General features: G+C 47.2%; 1 protein-coding gene across 3 annotated transcripts in view; it reads left to right on the top strand.

Moving 5' to 3' along the window:
• The window catches only part of slc25a27 (solute carrier family 25 member 27), a 44627-nt gene extending 28865 nt beyond the window's left edge, over positions 1 to 15762 (top strand). For all 3 annotated transcript variants that reach the window (XM_038799908.1, XM_038799910.1, XM_038799907.1), the window contains 5 exons: positions 4202 to 4314; positions 9453 to 9537; positions 12967 to 13059; positions 15244 to 15346; positions 15430 to 15762. In XM_038799908.1, coding sequence (XP_038655836.1) covers positions 4202 to 4314; positions 9453 to 9537; positions 12967 to 13059; positions 15244 to 15346; positions 15430 to 15501 — 466 coding nt within the window. In that variant the 3' untranslated portion in view covers positions 15502 to 15762. The remainder of the gene's footprint in view (positions 1 to 4201; positions 4315 to 9452; positions 9538 to 12966; positions 13060 to 15243; positions 15347 to 15429) is intronic.
• Positions 15763 to 19190: the final 3428 nt, after the last annotated feature.

Below are 19190 nucleotides of genomic sequence, written 5' to 3'. Positions count from 1 at the left end.
CCACTCGGGAGTCCTTGTTCACAATTCTCTTAAGGGTAATGTGCAGGTTCAGTTGGCAGTTAAGAAGGCAAATGCAATGTTAACATTCATGTCAAGAGGGCTAGAATACAAGACCAGGGATGTACTTCTGAGGCTATATAAAGTTCTGGAGTATTGTGAGCAGTTTTGGGTCCCATATCTAAGGCAGGATGTGCTGGCCATGGAAAGGGTCCAGAGGAGGTTCACAAGAGTGATCCCTGGAATTAAGAACTTGCCGTATGAGGAACGTTTGAGGACTCTGGGTCTGTACTCGTTGGAGTTTAGAAGGATGAGAGGGGATCTTATTGAAACGTACAAGATACTGCGAGGCCTGGATAGAGTAGACGTGGAGAGGATGTTTTCACTTGTAGGAAAATCTAGAACCAGAGGACACCATCTCAGATTAAAGGAACGATCCTTTAAAACAGAGATGAGGAGGAATTCTTTTCAGCCTGAGGGTGGTGAATCTGTGGAACTCTTTGCCACAGAAGGCTGTGGAGGCCAATTCACTGAGTGTCTTTAAGACAGAGATAGATAGGTTCTTGATTAATAAGGGGATCAGGGGTTATGGGAGAAGGCAGGAGAATGGGGATGAGAAAATATCAGCCACGATTGAATGGTGGAGCAGACTCGATGGGCCAAGTGGCCTAATTCTGCTCCTATGTCTTATGGTCTCTGGGGCTGGTTTAGCACACTGGGCTAAATCGCTGGCTTTTAAAGCAGACCAAGGCAGGCCAGCAGCACGGTTCGATTCCCGTACCAGCCTCCCCGAACAGGCGCCGGAATGTGGCGACTAGGGGCTTTTCACAGTAACTTCATTGAAGCCGACTTGTGACAATAAGCGATTTTCATTTCATTTAATTTCTTATGTTGCCCCAGCAACAGTGAGGAACAGCGATATATTTCCAAGTCAGGGGGATGAGTGACTTGGAGGGGAACCTCCAGGTGGTGGGTTTTCTAGGTATCTGCTGCTCTTGTCCTTCTAAATGGTAGTGGTCTTGGATTTGGAAGATGCTGTCTAACGAACCATAGTGAGTTATTGCAGTGCAGCTTGTCGATGATACACACGGCTGCCATTGTTTGTCAGTGGTGGTGGGATGGAATGTTTGCGGAAGGCGTAGCAATCAGGCCGGCTGCTTTGTCCTGGATGGTGTTCAGCTTTTTGAGTGTTGTTGGAGCTGCATTCATCCAGGCAAGTGGAGAGTATTCCATTACACTCCTGAATTGTGCCTTGTAGATTGTGGACAGGCTTTGGAGGGTCAATAGGTGAGTTATTCACCATAGGATTCCTAGCCTTTGACCTGCTCTGGTGTCCACAGTATTGATGTGGCTTGTCCAGTTCAGTTTCTGATAGTAATTATCCCCAGGACATTGATTGCAGGGGTTTATGCGATGGTAATGCCATTGAATGCCAAGGGGCGATGATTAGATCCTCTCTTGTGGGAGATGGTCATTGCCTGGCACTTATGTGGGATGAATGTAACTTACCATTTGTCAACCAAAGCCTGGATATTGTCCAGGCCTTGCTGCATTTGGACATGAATTGCTTCATTACCTGGGTAGTCACAAATGGAGCTGAACATTGTGCAGCAATATGCAACCAACCCCACTTCTGACCACGTGATGGAAGTGATATCATTGATGAAGCAGCTGAAGATGGTTGGGCCTAGGACACAACCCTGAGGAACTCCTGCAATGATATCCTGGAGCTGAGATATTGACCTCCAATCACCACAATCATTTTCAGTTGTGCCAGGGATGACTCCAACCAATGGACAATTCCCCCCCCCCCCCCCCCCGCATCCCATTGACTCCAGTTTGGCTTGGACCCCTTGATGCCATACTCGGTCAAATGCTGCCTTGATGTCAAGGGCAGTTACTCTCCCCTTACCTCTGGCATTCAGCTCCTTTGTCCATTTTTGAACCACGGCTGTAATGAGATCAGGAGCTGAGTGACCTTGGCAGAACCCAAACTGAGTGTCCCTAAGCAGGTTATTGCTGAGTAGGTGACACTTGATGATGGAGAGTAGACTGATGGGGTAGTTATTGGCTGGGTTGGATTTGTCCTGTTTCTTGTGTATAGGACACACCTGGGCAATTTTCCACATTGCCGGGTAGATGCCAGTGTTGCAGATGTACTGGAACAGCTTGGCTACGGGTGTGGCAAGTTCTGGAGTACAAGTCTTCAGTACTATTGCTGGAATATTATCGGGACCCATAGCCTTTGCAGTATCTAGTACCTTCAACTGTTTCTTGATATCACGTGGAGTGAATCATATTGGCTAAAGACTTACATCTGTGATGCTGGGGACCTCTGTACGAGACCGAGATAGATAATTCACTCAGCACTTCTGGCTGAAGATTGTCGTGAATTCTTCAGCCTTGTCTTTTGCTGGCCTTCTCCGTCGTTGAGGATGGGAATATTTGTGGAGCCTTCTCCTCCAGTGAGTTGTTTAATTGTCCAGCACCATTCAGACTGGATGTAGCAGGACTACAGTGCTTAGATCTGATGCGTTTGTTGTGGGAATGGCTTAGTTCTAACTATTATTTGTAGGTTATGCTGTTTGGCACACAGGTAGTCCTGTGCTGTAGCTTCACCAGGTTGAAACCTCATTTTTAGGTATGCCTGGTGTTGCTCATGGCATGCCCTCTGCACTCTTCAAGTCAGGGTGATGGTAGAGTGGGGGCTATACAGGGCCATGAGGTTGCAGATTGTGGTTGAGTACAATTCCGCTGCTGCTGATGGCCCACGTGCCTCTTCAGTTGCCTCATATGTTTGAAGTCTATCCCATTTAGCACGGCGGTAGTGCCACACAACACGATGGAGTGTATCGTCAGTGTGATGGCTGGACTTTAGTCTCCACAAGGACTATCCAGTGGTCAATTCTACCGATACTGTCATGGACAGATACATCTGCAGCAGGCAGGTTGGTGAGGATGAGTTGGTTCTCTCACCACCTGTTGCAGTCCCAGTCCAGCAGCTATGTCCTTTAGGACCTGGCCAGTCTGTTGTGGCACTATTGAGCCACGCTTGGTGATGGACATTGAAGTCCCCCACCCAGAGTATATTCTGCGCCCTTGCCACCCTCAGTACTTCCTCCAAGTGGTGTTCAACATGGAGAAGTACTGACCCATCAGCTGATGATGGATGGTACGTGGTAATCAGCAGGAGGTTTCCTTGCCCATGTTTAACCTGAAGCCATGAGACGTCATGGAGTCCAGAGTTGATGTTGAGGACTCCCAGGCACCCCCCTCCTATCAACCCATCCTCTGCTGGCAGCAGCAAAGCTTTAATCTAACAAGCCTCCATTTCCCTTGGATACCTTTTCCTGAAGCAATAGTTATTTGAAAAGGAGCCAATTTGACCAGACTTTCTTAAGATAAAATAGAGTAAATTAGTAGCTACAAAAAAGGAAAGGAGAAATGGTAAAACACAACTACTTTCATATGGCTTAAGAATTGAGTCCAATAGGAAGTAAATATGAAGAAAACAAGTTATACAGAACAGTCCTTGAGTTGTGAAGAGTAAATGATTGAGCATTGCGGCTGATATGGTTGATTCCAGTCGTTGATTCTTTGGTTCAGGTGCTCTGTGATTTGGTGGAGTGATTTCAGTTCTTTTTCCAGCTGTGATTCTTCTGCTGGTTGATCGACTTTCGCAGTCAGAGAGCTGCAAAAGCTGGCTAGTTTTGCAGGGGCCCTGCCTCGGTTAGTATTTCACCTTCAGGGAGGCAACATCCAGCTACTTTTCTCACAGCACCCACATGCAGACCGACAGACAGACAAACCCTGGTCAGCTCTCTTGGCCAACTTTCAACCCCTGCCTTTGTGCTTTCGAACTGGAGTCCACTAGTTAGTCTGGGCAATTATATGCGGGCTGTTTAGATGAGATAGCCATTATGTTCCTTTGTCTTTACCAGAGATGGTAATCAGTTTTAGAATGATCTTGTCTGGAACCACAGGGAGGGGTTCCATAGAGAAACCCCCTATAGCCATTCCTGTCAGAGGCTGGGGTCTGAGTCCATCTTTAAAATATAAAACTCAGGTCTTTTTTAAAGTCCAAATTTTCATGTATAATTCAGGGTATTTTTACCAAAACCATAAGATTTTAATTCTTGGTTTTGTTAATTATGCTGTTGTATGTGAGTGTGCAGATCATACTGATGTATAATCTTGTATTCAGAGTCCATGGGATCTCCCAAGCTTTTATGAAAATCCTGTCGGAAGGTGGAATCCGAGGTCTTTGGGCTGGATGGATACCAAATGTACAGAGAGCTGCATTAGTGAGTCTGGGAGGTAACCCAAGATATGCATTTGCTTTTTTTTTAGCCTTGGATGTTATAATAAGAGACCAAACAGAAAATGCTGAAAAATCTCAACCGGTCTGGCAGCATGTGTAGGGAGAAAAAAGAGCTAACGTTTTGAGTCCAGATGACCCATTGTCAAAGCTTATTATAATAAGAGACAGCATGAAGCCTAAAGACATCTCTCAAAGTCAATGTTGATGGAGTTGGAAGTGCAGAGATAGAGGGCAGAGTATTACAGGGGCTTTCTCTCCTCTGCGTGTTCAATTCACCATCCTGCACATCTTTGGGTTATGGGGTGAGACCCACACAAACACAGACAGAATGTGCAAACTCCACATGGACTGTGACCCGGGATCGAACCCGGGTCCTCAGCACCGTGACGTAGCAGTGCTAACTATTGCACCACCGTGCTGCCCAACTCTCTGGAGTTGGCTCTGCGCTAGTCCTTCCCACCACCATAACATGCTGCGGGCAGAGTGGGACTTCTGCCCCAATCAGATTATCCAGCAGCTCCATCAGTCTTGGCAATACCAAAAGAACATTAGTGGGCTCTGCCGGACTGCAACTAGGAAGCAGAAGAAGGCCCAGTGGACCCTTGGAAACAGTAGTCTGGGCTGTTAGGGAAGATTTGGGCAGATTAGGGAGGGAGTGGGGGAGGTATTGGAGGTGGTGGATTTAAAGCTGGAGGTGTGTAATAGTGTACTATCTTAGGGGTGGGCTGCCCCCAGTCCATAAAGGGCAGCCCCTTATGAGAGAAGACTGTCCTTTTCCCCCTTCCGACCCAGCTGCCCACATAAAACATTTAATGACATAGGCAGTATATTTTCGGGGTCAATTAACTTGGTAACAAGCCTGATTCATCTTTGATTATCTGTTTAAATACAGCAGGTGGACTGCTAATTTTCCCAAGTCATCCACCATCCCGATTTTGAAATATATCTGTCATAACCCACACGGACTTCCCCGTGTCCCTTGCAAAGTCCCTCGTTAAGGGGGAGGGGGAAACTCAACCTATGTTGCGTAAGGTCAGCCAGTTTGGCACCGACCTGTTAAGACTTGGTTGGGAATTGCGGAGAGCTGTGTATTATAGCCTTGTAGATAAACCTATGTTTCTTTGATACAATGCGGTGTGTACTCCTCGTGACATCATAAAAATATCATCACTCATTCACTGTCGCTGGGTCAAAATCCTGAACTCCCTTCCTAACAGAACTGTGGGTGAACCTACATCACATGGATTGCAGAAATTCAGGAAGGAGGCTGACCACCACCACCTTTTTATAAAAATATTTTTATTCTCCTTTTTCACATTTTCTCCCGAATTTGCACCCACCAACAATAAACAATAATCAGCAACAGATATGTCAATCCCCATAACAATAACAACGGTCCCATCCTCCCACCAACCCCAAATATCAGCCCGCATGTTTACATAACCAAATGACGAAAGGAATCCGGGATTACCCATAGTCATCCTTAATATTCACAGCCCCCAACCCTCGTACCCACCCCCCTCTCAACTAATGTTCGATATTATCCAGTTATTGAAAGTGCATAATAAATAGTGCCCATGACTTATAGAACCCCTCCGAGCTTCCCCTCAGTTCAAACTTAACCTTCTCAAGGGTCAAGTCTTCCAACAGGTCCCCCCCCCAGCCATGCCAGGGCACAGGGTGGAGAGGCTGCTCGCCATCCCAGCAGGATCAGCCTTCGGGTGATCAATGAGGCGAAGGCTATGATATCTGCCTCCGCACCCGTTTCCAACCTTGGCTGGTCCGACACCCCGAATATGGCCTCCCGGGAACCCGGGTCCAGTTTCACGTGCACCACCTTGGAAATTACCCTAAAAACCTCCTTCCAGTAATTCTCTAGCTTTGGACAGGACCAAAACACTCCGGCAACGCTCACACATCTTCTACTACTTCAAAGAATACGCTCATCTTCGCCCTCATGAGGTGTGCTCTGTATACCACCTTCAGCTGTATCAGCCCCAACCTCGCACATGAGGTGGAGGCATTTACTCTCCGGAACACCTCACACCAGAACCCCTCCTCTATATCCTCTCCCAACTCTTCTTCCCACTTTGCTTTGATCCCTTCCAGTGGTGCCTTATCCTCGTCCAAAATAGCTCTGTACACCGCTGACACTGCCCCCTTCTCCAGCCCCCTTGTCATCAGCACCTCCTCCAGCAATGTAGAGGCCGGTGCCTCCGGGAAGCTCTGTATCTCCTTCCTAGCGAAATCTCAAACCTGCATGTATCTAAACATTTCTCCCTGCTCCAGCCCATACTTCGCTTCCAGCTCCCTCAATCCTGCAAACCGACCCCGAAGAAACAAATCTTTTAGCGTCTTAATCCCCTTCTCTTCCTCTTTCCGAAAACTTCCATCCCACCTCCCTGGCTCAAATCTGTGGTTCCCCGAATCGGCATTTCCCTTGACCCTGCCCCAAACCCGAAGTGTTGGCGAAACTGCCTCCAAATTCTCAATGAAGCGATTATTACCGGATTCCCTGAGTATTTCCCCAGAGCTATTGGGAGCGGCGCTGTTGCTAGTGCTTTCAGTCCCGACCCCCTGCACAAACTCTCCTCCATTCTGACCCACTAGGAATCAACCCCTCTGACCCAGCTCCGCACCTTCTCCACATTCGCTGCCCAGTAGTAGTACATCAGGTTCGGGAGACCCAAACTCCCTGCCTGCCTTCCTCTCTGTAGCAGCACCTTTCTCACTCTGACCACCTTCCCTCCCCATATGAACGAGGTAATCCTTCCCTCAATCTCCCTGAAAAAAGCCTTTGGCAAGAAAATCGGTAGGCATTGAAAAATAAACAGAAATCGCGGCAACACATTCATTTTAACCGCCTGTACCCGACCCGCCAGTGACAGAGGGAGACCATCCCAACTTGCCAGGTCGGCTTTCACTCTCCCCACCAAACTAGTGATGTTGTACATACGAAGTCTCCCCCTCTCCCGGGCAACCTGCACCCCCAGGTACCTAAAGTGAGTCACTGCCCTACGGAATTAACCACCACCTTCTTGAGGGAAATTAGGGATGAGCAATAAATTTTATTGCTCTCCCCCCCCCCCCCACCCCCCGGCTCGGAAGAATCGCCGCTAGCCGTTTTTCACGGCGAACGGCGATTCTCCAACCCGGATGGGTTTCACGACGGCGGCAAACGCACCTGGTCGCTGCCGTCGTGAAACGGAGTGAGAAGCACGTTTGGGGCTTGTAGGTGGCCTAGCAAGGAAAGAGCACCACGACTGTGCTCGGGAGGGGACAGGCCCGCAATCGGTACCCACCGATCGTCGGGCCGGCGTCCAAATCAGACGCACTATTTCTCCTCCGCCGCCCTGCAAGATCAAGCCGCCTCGTCTTGCGGGGCGGCTGAGGGGAAAGACAGCCACCGCACATGCGAGGGTTCATGCCGTCAGCGTCATGATGTCAACTGCGCATGCGCGACTGACGACATTAGGCGTGCCGGCCACGTCATTCTCGGCGCGACGCCCCCGCGGCCGAGATTTACGGAGCACCGCTCCTAACCTCGCCGGGGTGGGAGAATGGGGGCGAGGAGCAGCCTCCGAGGCCGTCGTGAAACTCGGCCGAGTTCACGACGGCCCTCCCGATTTTTCCCAGGAGTGGGAGAATTCCGCCCTAAGTCCCCACGCCGGTGTGAAAACCGGAGTGTTTCACTCCGGCGTCGGAGGTCGCTCCCAGCCCCCTATTCGCCCACCCCCGGGAGGCGCCGCGTCATTTACGCGTGCTGGCCGTTGCCGCCGGGTAAATTACGCGGTCAGCGCCGTGCAAATGATGTCACATGCGCATGTTGGCCAGCGCCAACCCGCGCATGCGCGGTTGCCATCCTCCACGCGTCCGCCTCACAAGAAGATATCGGATGGATCTTGCATGGCGGTGGAGGAAAGGAGGTCCTTCTTCAGAGATGCCGGCCTGCCAATCGGTGGCCACCGATCGCAGGCCAGACCCCTTTTGAGCCCCCCACCCCCCCCCAGTGCAAGAACCCCATCCCACAGGCCACACCCCCAGCGTTCCTGCGCTGTTCCCACCGGCACTGACCAGGTGTGGACGGCGCCAGCAGGAACCTGTCGTGTTGGGCAGGCCACTCGGCCCATCCGGGCTGGAGAATCGCCGCTCGCCCGTTACAAACGGCGAACAGCGATTCTCCCAGCGGCCAGCCGTGAATCTCGCCGTGCCAGTTTGGGGGGGTGGGGGGTGAGAGAATCGCGTGCGGGGGCGGCGTGGCGGGACTCGCTCAGCGCCCCGGAGATACTCCGACCCAGCATTTTGGGGGGGTGGGGGGTGGAATTCCGCCCCACATCTACCGGGAATTGTGAAGAAACCGGAGCACCCGGAGGGAACCCACGGAGACACGAGTTGAACGTGCAGACTCTGCACAGACAGTGAGCCAAGCCGGGAATCAAGGTTAAAAAGTAAAATCAGATTGTATTTCTGATTCTGATCATTGTCGTGATCCTGGCTGGGAAATGTGGATGTACAGACATTGTACAAGGACAGAGTTGGGCTTCAGTCACTGGTGCATAATTGAATAACCTGCAATATTCATGGATTAAGCACAAGTGTAAGGATGATAGCTCGGTGACGATAGAACTATATCCTAGCATGAGTCAGCATCGGCTTCACATCAGCAATGGAGAAAAATATTTTATAAGTAAAGGTAAAGTCGCCATAGTCCCAGATGACCACAGGTTGCTTTCGTCTTTGAGGGGGAGAGCTAACTGGTGGTGGTATAACCTCAGGACACCATACCTCAGGTGAGGGCATAGTTGAGAAGGTGGGCCTTCATGAATAAATAGAAATGTTTTATTACACCTTATTTTATGAGAGAGACCAGCCTTGCATCACTTTTGTTGTAGTGTAATAGTAATGAATTTTGACATTTATGAAGTTGCTACCGGTATATGTACATAGAGGGAATTAGTTTGGTAGATGTGCTATACTTTTTCATTAAGACCATGTCATTAAACAATAAACAAAGGGATGTCTTCTACAAAATGTGAACTTTCTCCATCATATTCGGCACTTCTTCCACCATAGCATTATAAATTAATTTACATTTTAATTTTTCTAACCTCTTTAATTATGGTTTTGTTGTTAGATCTAACTACCTATGATACAGTGAAACAATTCTTACTGCGGAACACAACACTGAAGGACAACAGTTTATGCCATGGCTTATCAAGGTATCACCTTTCTCCTAAATATCTATTTTATCCAATTATATAATAGAAATAAGGTGTTCTTTACTTTCAGACACCACCTCAGTCCCGGAGGTCACCCTGATGCCAGAGCCTATCCCGTGGTCACCCTCCGCTATGCCCGCCTAGCCCTGGCAGATGCCTCCCAACCCCAGCCAACCATGCCAGCAGCCGGACGGGCAACCCATGATCGAGCCCCTGGGAACATGTCTAACTCCTCTCTCTCTCAGCAGCTACGGCGCCTGTTTCCCAATTTTTAAAACCACAAGTGCAACTCGCCGTCGGTAATTCCTCCTGACGGAGGCAGACTCCCAGAGAATGATATGCCAACGACATTTACTGAATGTGCAGAGTAGAATCCATTGACGCTGCTGTCGAGGTACTGAAGTATGGCATTCTGCCGGGCGCCGGTCACAATTTTCGGCCCATGCGCAATTCTCCGCCTAATCGCGTTTTGCAATTCTGGCATCGCTGGATGGAGAATCCTGTCCAAGGTGTGAGTGACTGCCCTATACATCAAGGTTACATTTGACCGAGTGTGGTATCAATCAAAACTGGAGTCAATGGAAATCGGAGGAAACCTTCCGCTGCTTGGAGTCATACCAGACACAAAGAAGATGGTTGTGGTTGTTGGAGGTCAATCATCTTAGTTCCAAGATATCACTGCAGGAGGTCCTCAGGGTCATAGAATCATAGAATTTACAGTGCAGAAGGAGGCCATTCAGCCCATCGAGTCTGCACCAGCTCTTGGAAAGAGCACCCTACCCAAGGTCAACAACTCCACCCTATCCCCATAACCCAGTAACCCCACCCAACACTAAGGGCAATTTTGGTCACTAAGGGCAATTTATCAAGGCCAATCCACTTAACCTGCACCTCTTTGGACTGTGGGAGGAAACCGGAGCACCCGGAGGAAACCCACGCACACACGGGGAGGATGTGCAAACTCCGCACACACAGTGACCCTAGCCGGAATCGAACCTGGGACCCTGGAGCTGTGAAGCGATTGTGCTATCAACAATGCTACCGTGCTGCCCTAGGTCGTGTCCTAGGCTCAACCAACTTCAGCTGCTTCATCAATGACCTTCCTTCCATCATAAGGTCAGAAGTAGAGATTTTCACTGCAATGTTCAGCACTATTCGCTACTCCTCAGTTGGTGAAGCAATCCATATCCAAAGCAGTAAGGCCTAGACAATATCCAGGTTTGGACTGACAAGTGGCAAGTAGCATTCATGCCACACAAGTGGCCAGCAATGACCATTTACAACAAAAGAGAATCTAAGCATCACCTCTTGGCATTCAATGGCATTAATATCGCTAAATCCCCCACTATCAACATCCTGGGGATTACTATTTACCAGAAACTGAACTGGACTAGCCATATAAATATTTTGGCAACCAGACCAGGTCAGAAGCTAGGAATCCTGTGGCAAATAACTCACCACCTCACTCACCCAAAGCCTGCCCGCAACCTGCAAGGCACAAGTCAGGGGTAAATTGGAATACTCTCCACTTGCCTAGCAAGTGCAATTCCAACAACACTCAACAAACCCAACACTATCCAAGACAAAGCAGCCTGCTTTTTGGACACTCCTTCCACAAACATTCTCTCCCTTCACTACTGACATTAACAGCAGTGTGTACCATCTACAAGATACGCTGCAGGAACTCACCAAGGTACCTTTAACAGCACCTTCCAAACCCATGACCATGATCATCTAGAAGGACAAGAGCAGCAGATTCATGGGAACACTGCCACCTGGAACTTCTGTAAGCCACTCACCATCCTGACTGGAAAATATATCACCCATTCCTCCACTGTCATTGGGTCAAAATCCTGGATCTCGTTCCCCAACAACACCAGTACCTGCACCATGGGGATTGCAGCGGCTCAGGAAGGCAGCTCAGCACTACTTTCTCAAGGCCAATTCGGGATGGCAATAAATGAATTTTAAAGCGTGATTGTGAAGTCTTATAGTGGGCGGATTCTCCCCTACCCGGCGTGACAGGGGTCCCGGCGTAGGGGAGTGGCGCCAACCACTCCGGGGTCGGGCCTCCCCAAAGGTGGGGAATTCTCCGCACCTTTGGGAGCTAGCCCCGAGCCGGAGCGGGTGGCACCAGAAGACTGGCGCAAAAAACCGGTGCCAGCGGCCTTTCAGGCCCGCCGCCCGGCAGCGGGGCTGGCCGCAATGCTTTCGCCGGTCGGCGCATGGGCCGGCGGTGACGTCAGTGGCCAGCTGCCGCTGACGTCACCACCGGCGCATGCGCGATGTGGGTTTCTCTTCCGTATCCGCCATGGCAGTGGCGGTGGCGGAGGAGAAAGAGTGCACCCAGGGCACTGGCCCGGAGTCTGAGCGGGGGGGGCCCCGATCGCGGGCCTGGCCACCGTGGGGGCACCCCCCGGGGTCCGATCGCCCTGAGCCCCCCCCCCCCCCCCCCCCCCCCCCCCCCCCCCCGGGGCCCGGTCGCGGCGCCGATCCCGCCGCCAGGATCTCGGCGGCAGGAGAGGCCTCCCAGCGGCGGGACCTTGGCCCATTCGGGCCGGAGAATCGGCGCAGGGGCCTCGCCGATCGGAGTGGCGTGATTCCCGCCCCCGCCAATTCCCGGGTGGCGGAGAATCTCTGCCACGGCGGGGGCGGGATTTTCAGCGGCCCCAGGCATTTCTCCGACCCTGCTGGGGGTCGGAGAATTTCGCCCCATATTTTGTTTTCAGGTTCTGTATAACTTCAGGCTTATAGAAATCCAGATTATACAACCCAAATTAATAAATTGAAACTGTGCAACTAATCTTTACTTATAGGCTGTAGTCTAATAAATCAGTATTTAAAAGTTGGAATGTTTCAAAGATCTTTTTGCCCAAATACAAGACTCATTAATAATTTCAAAAGGGGCTGATATATATTTGAAAGACTATAAAAAAAAGATTAATTCTCTCTCTTTTCCTCTTCTCTACATTAGCACCACATAGTACAGTAATCATCAGGATGGTGTAAAAATCAGCAGCGGGGTGCAGTCATACATCATGTGCACTCACAGTCTAATGGACTAGTCAGTTAGAGATTTAGATGTCCCACTCGATTGAGCTGTTGATCAGAGCTGTTTTAATACAGGGCGTTTGAAAGCGAAAACAAGCTTTTGTAGTGCAGGGCTACTAGTTCAGGAACATCTGTTCTTGAGTTGGCCAAATGGCATGTGGACTGTGATTTGAAAATAAATCATTCACTCTCGCCCTTTTTAGCCACAGCTCTGCATAGCCGAGGGAAGAAAGAAAAGATTGGGATATTTAAAGGGTACTATCACATCAGTGAAGAATGTGATAATCCTTTTTAGTTGAAGCTACACTGAAGATGCATCTTTTGAAGTGTAATGAATTAACACTTTGATACTATTTTTAAAGAACAACTTTTGCTCAGCATTTGCGCAGGTCTAGTTGCTGCTTCCTTGGGAACCCCTGCTGATGTCATTAAAAGCAGAATAATGAATCAGACACGAGATAAACAAGGAAGGTAAGTGCAATAAATTCAGTATTAATGTAAAAGAGTCTCTTCTGTTACACATTTTTGTTGGGTCTGTTGGAGGTTAAACGATGTATCGCACACAGCAAGAAAGTTGGAGTGACTAGGAAGTAATCCAAGAGTGAAGAAATGTCAGAAATTATAAATTTAACTTATTTTTTGAATACTCCTAATGAACATTTGTGATGAGATTATGGACACTTCACTATAGTACCATTGTTTACAGTGTATAAAGATGTATCCAACCTGTAGCCACTTTGGAAGCTCCCTTAGTAACACTGAAAACCAGGACACTCCATTTAATCAAAGCTTGACGTGTCTTTCCAGAGAGATTAGATTGTTGATGGAACAACTGCATCATCACCAAAATGTAGTCTTTGGCACATCACTGGAATATAGTCTTGCTTTGTATTGATAGTCCTGCCCCCGGTCCTTTACTACTGTTTTAATTATTCTCAAATTTGACATAGAACATAGAACAGTACAGCACAGAACAGGCCCTTCGGCCCTCAATGTTGTGCCGAGCCATGATCACCCTACTCAAACCCACGTATCCACCCTATACCCGTAACCCAACATATTCCTGATTGAAAATTTTCATTCATTACATAAGTGCCTCTGCCACCAAATTAATGATCCTATTGCACGTTAAACAAAATTGTAAATTTACAGGTTCATTAAAACAGAGAGTGACCAACCCACTGCACAAAAGCAGCAGCTGCTAATTTCAAGTGTTTCTGTTTTGATGACGCAGGACAATTTTAATATGCCCTTGTTAAATATAACATTTTGCTGTAACTAACAAAATAAAAAGAAAATATGCAACTCCCTGTTATGGGCCAAGGTTTAGAGAACCCCAAAGTGTATCATGGAGTTTAGCTGACCCACGACTTTTACCAGATTGTGGTATGGGGAGCTCACGACCCACTCTACAGGTGTGGTACTGCAGAAATCGAAAAGTATTTTTTAAAGGAAAACAATGTTTATTCCATGAACACAAGTTAACCTTTTTAAAACATACAGTGAACATCTTGGCAACCATCAATTCAAATACAACCCCCAAAGAATACAACATTAAGTAATTCTTACACTTTCCTTTTAACATCCCTAAGACATGAAGAAAACTTTTAACAGAAACACATCAGGTTTAAATTCACTACTAAGAACAGTTATCACTCTGAATTCACCAAATGATCAAGAGATCGTCTTTACATGGCAGAGAGAACGGTAGCATTGTGGATAGCACAATCGCTTCACAGCTCCAGGGTCCCAGGTTCGATTCCGGCTTGGTCACTGTCTGTGCGGAGTCTGCACATCCTCCCCGTGTGCGCGTGGGTTTCCTCCGGGTGCTCCGGTTTCCTCCCACAGTCCAAAGATGTGCAGGTTAGGTGGATTGGCCATGATAAATTGCCCTTAGTATCCAAAATTGCCCTTAGTGTTGGGTGGGGTTACTGGGTTATGGGGATAGGGTGGAGGTGTTAACCTTGGGTAGGGTGCTCTTTCCAGGAGCTGGTGCAGACGCGATGGGCCGAATGGCCTCCTTCTGCACTGTAAATTCTATGTAATTACACATTATTTGGCTGGTTGCAGCTCCAACACTAAAACAAAACCAAAAAAACACAGACACACCCAAGCATTTCTCAAAGTGAAACTAAAAAGCTGAGCCAGAGCTCAGCTCCACCTACACTCTGACATCACTGCAGTAACTTGAGCAGACAAACATTTCTTAAAGTGACATTCTCATGACACTCCCTTAAATTGATTTGGCGAGCCTGGTCATTATAACTAAACACATGGGTAAAAGGGGAACAAAGCAAGACGTAAGAACAAGGAATAGGCCCCTTGAGTCTGCTCCGCAAGATCTACATGACAGATTGATCACGTGTTTCAGAATTGGCAAATTTGGAAAGCAGAATCTTTGTATCATGGCACAGAAACTTTAAAAACACATTCTATGAAATTGAACTTTTCATCTTAAGCACTTTCGCCATTTCTTATTTTGTGAAATAAAATTGTTGCAGTAGACTTTAAGACCTCTAATGAATTTATCTTTATCTCATTGCACGTTGCAGTAAATCTACGAGATTTTGTGCAGAAATTTATTATTTAAAACTATATTTTTATGTGTGAACTCATTCCAAGACATCTCCATTTCCGTTCATTCCTTGCTGCTAGGGGTTTACAATACAAATCCACAACTGATTGCCTGATGAAGACTATCAAGAAAGAAGGGTTGGTGTCATTGTATAAAGGATTTCTGCCAACCTGGGCAAGAATGGTAAATCTTTATGTAACATTTAAAATACATCTTTTTAAAGTTTGTGTGTTTTTGTGTAAATTAAGTTTTACTTTCTGTTTCAGGCACCGTGGTCAATGACATTCTGGCTCACGTTTGAGCAACTCAGAAAATTGACAGGAGTTACTTCATTTTGATACCTCTTCGGAGCTGATTCCAAATTCACTTCAGTGAAGTTAAGAACTGTATCATCTAGCATCATGCAGCTTGGGGGTAGGCAGGAAATTAAAAATATTCCACTGCAACTACCTCACTGTGGTCACCCTGGCTATCAGTCTGGATTTTGTAATCAGCACCAATGTTTAACCTGTTAACTTCATTTAAGTTCAGTATTCATTTGCTCAGGAAGTTTCAGTTGTACGTCATAATAATTATTAAAAAATTGAAGTTTTATATTATTTTGATGGCAGTGAAAGATGTGAAGACATATTGTAAAATCACAAGAGGCCTAAGTTGATTAATAACCGCTAGGGGAGATCCTGCAGAGCTGGCGTCATAGTGATGTACAGTTGGGATTGAGCTGCCCTGGGAGTGCTCAACAATGGCTCTGGACCCCGTGAAGTCTCACTGCATCAGGTCAAGCATTACCACCTGCCATCTTCCCTCATCTGATGTATTAGTACTCCGCCATGGTTAACTGCACTTCAAGGAAGCACTGAAAGTGGCATGGACACAGAATGTACTCTGGGTAAGAGATTTAAATGCTCATCATTAAGTATGATCAGTAACATCATTAGTAACCAAGCTGGCTGGACCATGAAGGAAGTATCTGCCAGACTGCACCCCTGGCAGCTGGTAAGGGAACCAATAAGGGAAAAAATATACCAGACCTTGTCCACCCCAAACTACCTAACACAGGTGCATCTGACCATGACAGTATAGGTAGGAGTGACCTTACATATTCCTTGTGAAGGCAATGCCCTGTCTTCAAATTGAGTATACCTTCCATGTGTTGCATGTCACTACCAGCATGCCGAATGGGACAACTCAGAACAAATCTAGCAGCTCCAACCTCAACATCCACAAGACATTGTTGACCATCAACAGCAACAGAATTGTATTCAACCTCATGGCCTGGCATACCCATCACTCTCCACTACCAACAATCCAAGGGATTAACCCTGGTTCAATGAAGAGTGCAGTAGAGCATGCCAGGAGCAGCATTAGGCACACTAAAAATGAGGTGTCAACATGGTGAAGCAAGAACACAGGACGATTTACATGCCAAATAGTGGAAGCAGTATAGTGATAGACAGAGCTCCATGCTACAACACTGGCAATATGGAAAATTGTTGAGGTATTTCCTATCCACAAAAAGCAGGGCAAATTCAATCATGTCAGTTGCCACCCCTCAGCCTTCCCTCGAACATCAGTAAAGTGATGAAGGAGTCATTGATAGTGCTATCAAACATAACTCACTCATCAATAATCTTCTCACTGATGCTCAGTTGGCTTCAACCAAAGCCACTCAGCTAACCTTATTTCATCCTTGGTGCAAATATGGACAGAATAGCTGAGAACTCGAGAGGAGGTGAGAGTCACTGCCCTTGACATCAAGACAGCATTTGACGAAGTGTGACATCAAGAAGGCCTAGCAAAACTGGGAATTAGGGGGGAAAACACTCCACTGCTTGGAGTCATAACTATCACAGAGGAATGTGGTTGTTGGAGGCCAGTCATCTTTGTCCCAGGACATTAGCTGCTTGATCACTGATCCTCCTTCTAAGATTAAAAGTGGGGATGTTCACTTGATGATTGCACAATGTTGAATACTATTCACAACTCCTCAGACATTGAAGCAGTCAATATGCAGAAAGACTTGGACAACATTCAGGCTTCGATTGATAAGTGGCAAGTAACATTTGTGTCACAGCAGTGCCAGGCAATGTCCATCTCTAGCAAAAGGGAATCCAATCACAACCCTTGGACTTCAATGGCATTGCCATCGCAAATCCTGGGGTGGTTACCACTGACTAGAAACAGAATTGGACCAGCCATTTCAATACTGTGGTATTGGTCAGAGACTACCACCTAACTCCCCAAAGCGTGTCCATTATCTACAAGGCATAAGTCAGAAGTGCAATGGTTTGGATGAATGTGTCTCCAACACAAGAAACTCAGCACCATCCAGGACAAAGCAGCGCATTTAAAGGTTGACACCCCGTCCACAACATTAAACATTCTCTCCCTCCACACTGTGGCAGCAGGATGTTCCATCTACAAGATGCACTGTAGCAACTCACAAAGGCTCCTTCAAAAGCACCCTCCAAAGCCCATGACCTCTACCATCTCGAAGGACAAGGGCAACAGATGCATGGGAATATGCAGAATCCCCAACAAGCCCTATACCATCATGCCAAGGGAACTATATTGCTGTTCTTCAATGACCCAGGATCAAAATCCTGGAAAGTCTGCCCCTAACTGAGTTTATTTCCAACAGATGAACTGCAGCAGTTCAAGGCATTGGCTCATCACAACCTTCTCCAGGGCAAATAGGGCACTGGAGTTGATTATATCTTTTCCCATTCCAATAGCTGCATTGCAGAATCTATTATGTATGATTTGAATAGATTCAAACAATTCCATTAAATAAAGCAAGTATTAGAGTGCTGAAATACAAACAGAAGATGCTCACGGTAGCATGGTGGTTAGCATCAATGCTTCACAGCTCCAGGGTCCCAGGTTCGATTCCCGGCTGGGTCACTGTCTGTGTGGAGTCTGCACGTCCTCCCCGTGTGTGCGTGGGTTTCCTCCGGGTGCTCCGGTTTCCTCCCACAGTCCAAAGATGTGCGGGTTAGGTGGATTGGCCATGCTAAATTGCCCGTAGTGTAAGGTTAATGGGGGGATTGTTGGGTTGCGGGTATACGGGTTGCGTGGGGTTTAAGTGGGGTGGTCGTTGCTCGGCACAGCGTCGAGGGCCGAAGGGCCTGTTCTGTGCTGTACTGTTCTATGTTCTATGCTGAAATATTCAGCAAGTCAGGCAAAAAGATCACAGACCTCAAACATTAGCTCCACTTCTACACTGATAAGGCTGGTTCTGTTGAGTAGTTCCAGAATTTTCTGCCTGTATTCCATTAAGTGAGTTCTCGTTCTCATTCTTTGTGATTCATGTCAGAGGTCATGCCAAGTGCAAGTATCACAGGCTAGAAGGCGTCTCAATACCACAAAGAGTTTGGTTTTAACCCACATAATAGGATTACCTGCATGTGGCTATACGACATCTGTTTGCCGTTCATCATTTGAAATAAATGCACATATTTTAAAAGGCATAATGTAATAAATGAATATTTAATCGTCACGGGCATTAACATTTAACAATTGTTTGATAAAAGTACCAGATAGCTAGGCCCAAGATCCGTTGTGGCTTTCAAAAGGGAATTTAATAATGCAAAGAGAAAATAATTCAGGGTTCTAGGGAAAAGACAGGGTAGTGGGACTAGCTGAGTTCTCACAGAGAGCTAACATGGATATGATAGGCTAAATGGCCACTTTCTGTGAAATGACCATTCTATAATTCCGTGATGATTTCTGTCTTGGTTCAGTGTGATGTCCAATAATATTTATACTTGGATCTTCTATCCTGTTTAGGATTTTGTTATGGGTTTTAACGTTGCCTTTTTTGACCGAATTGCAGTAGCCGAATATGCGTGAAATATTTTCCTCGGCTTCGTAAAATTTCCTGCATAATTTGTTTGCGTTTGGTTTTCTGATGGAAAGTGTGCATCAGATTAGACCATAAGACCATAAGACATAGGAGTGGAAGTAAGGCCATTCGGCCCATCGAGTCCACTCCGCCATTCAATCATGGCTGATGGGCATTTCAACT

Source organism: Scyliorhinus canicula, chromosome 6 (assembly GCF_902713615.1).
Source record: "Scyliorhinus canicula chromosome 6, sScyCan1.1, whole genome shotgun sequence".
Classification (NCBI taxonomy): domain Eukaryota; kingdom Metazoa; phylum Chordata; class Chondrichthyes; order Carcharhiniformes; family Scyliorhinidae; genus Scyliorhinus; species Scyliorhinus canicula.
Note: the sequence above shows the minus strand (reverse complement) of the source record. Positions and strands in the feature narration are given on the sequence as shown.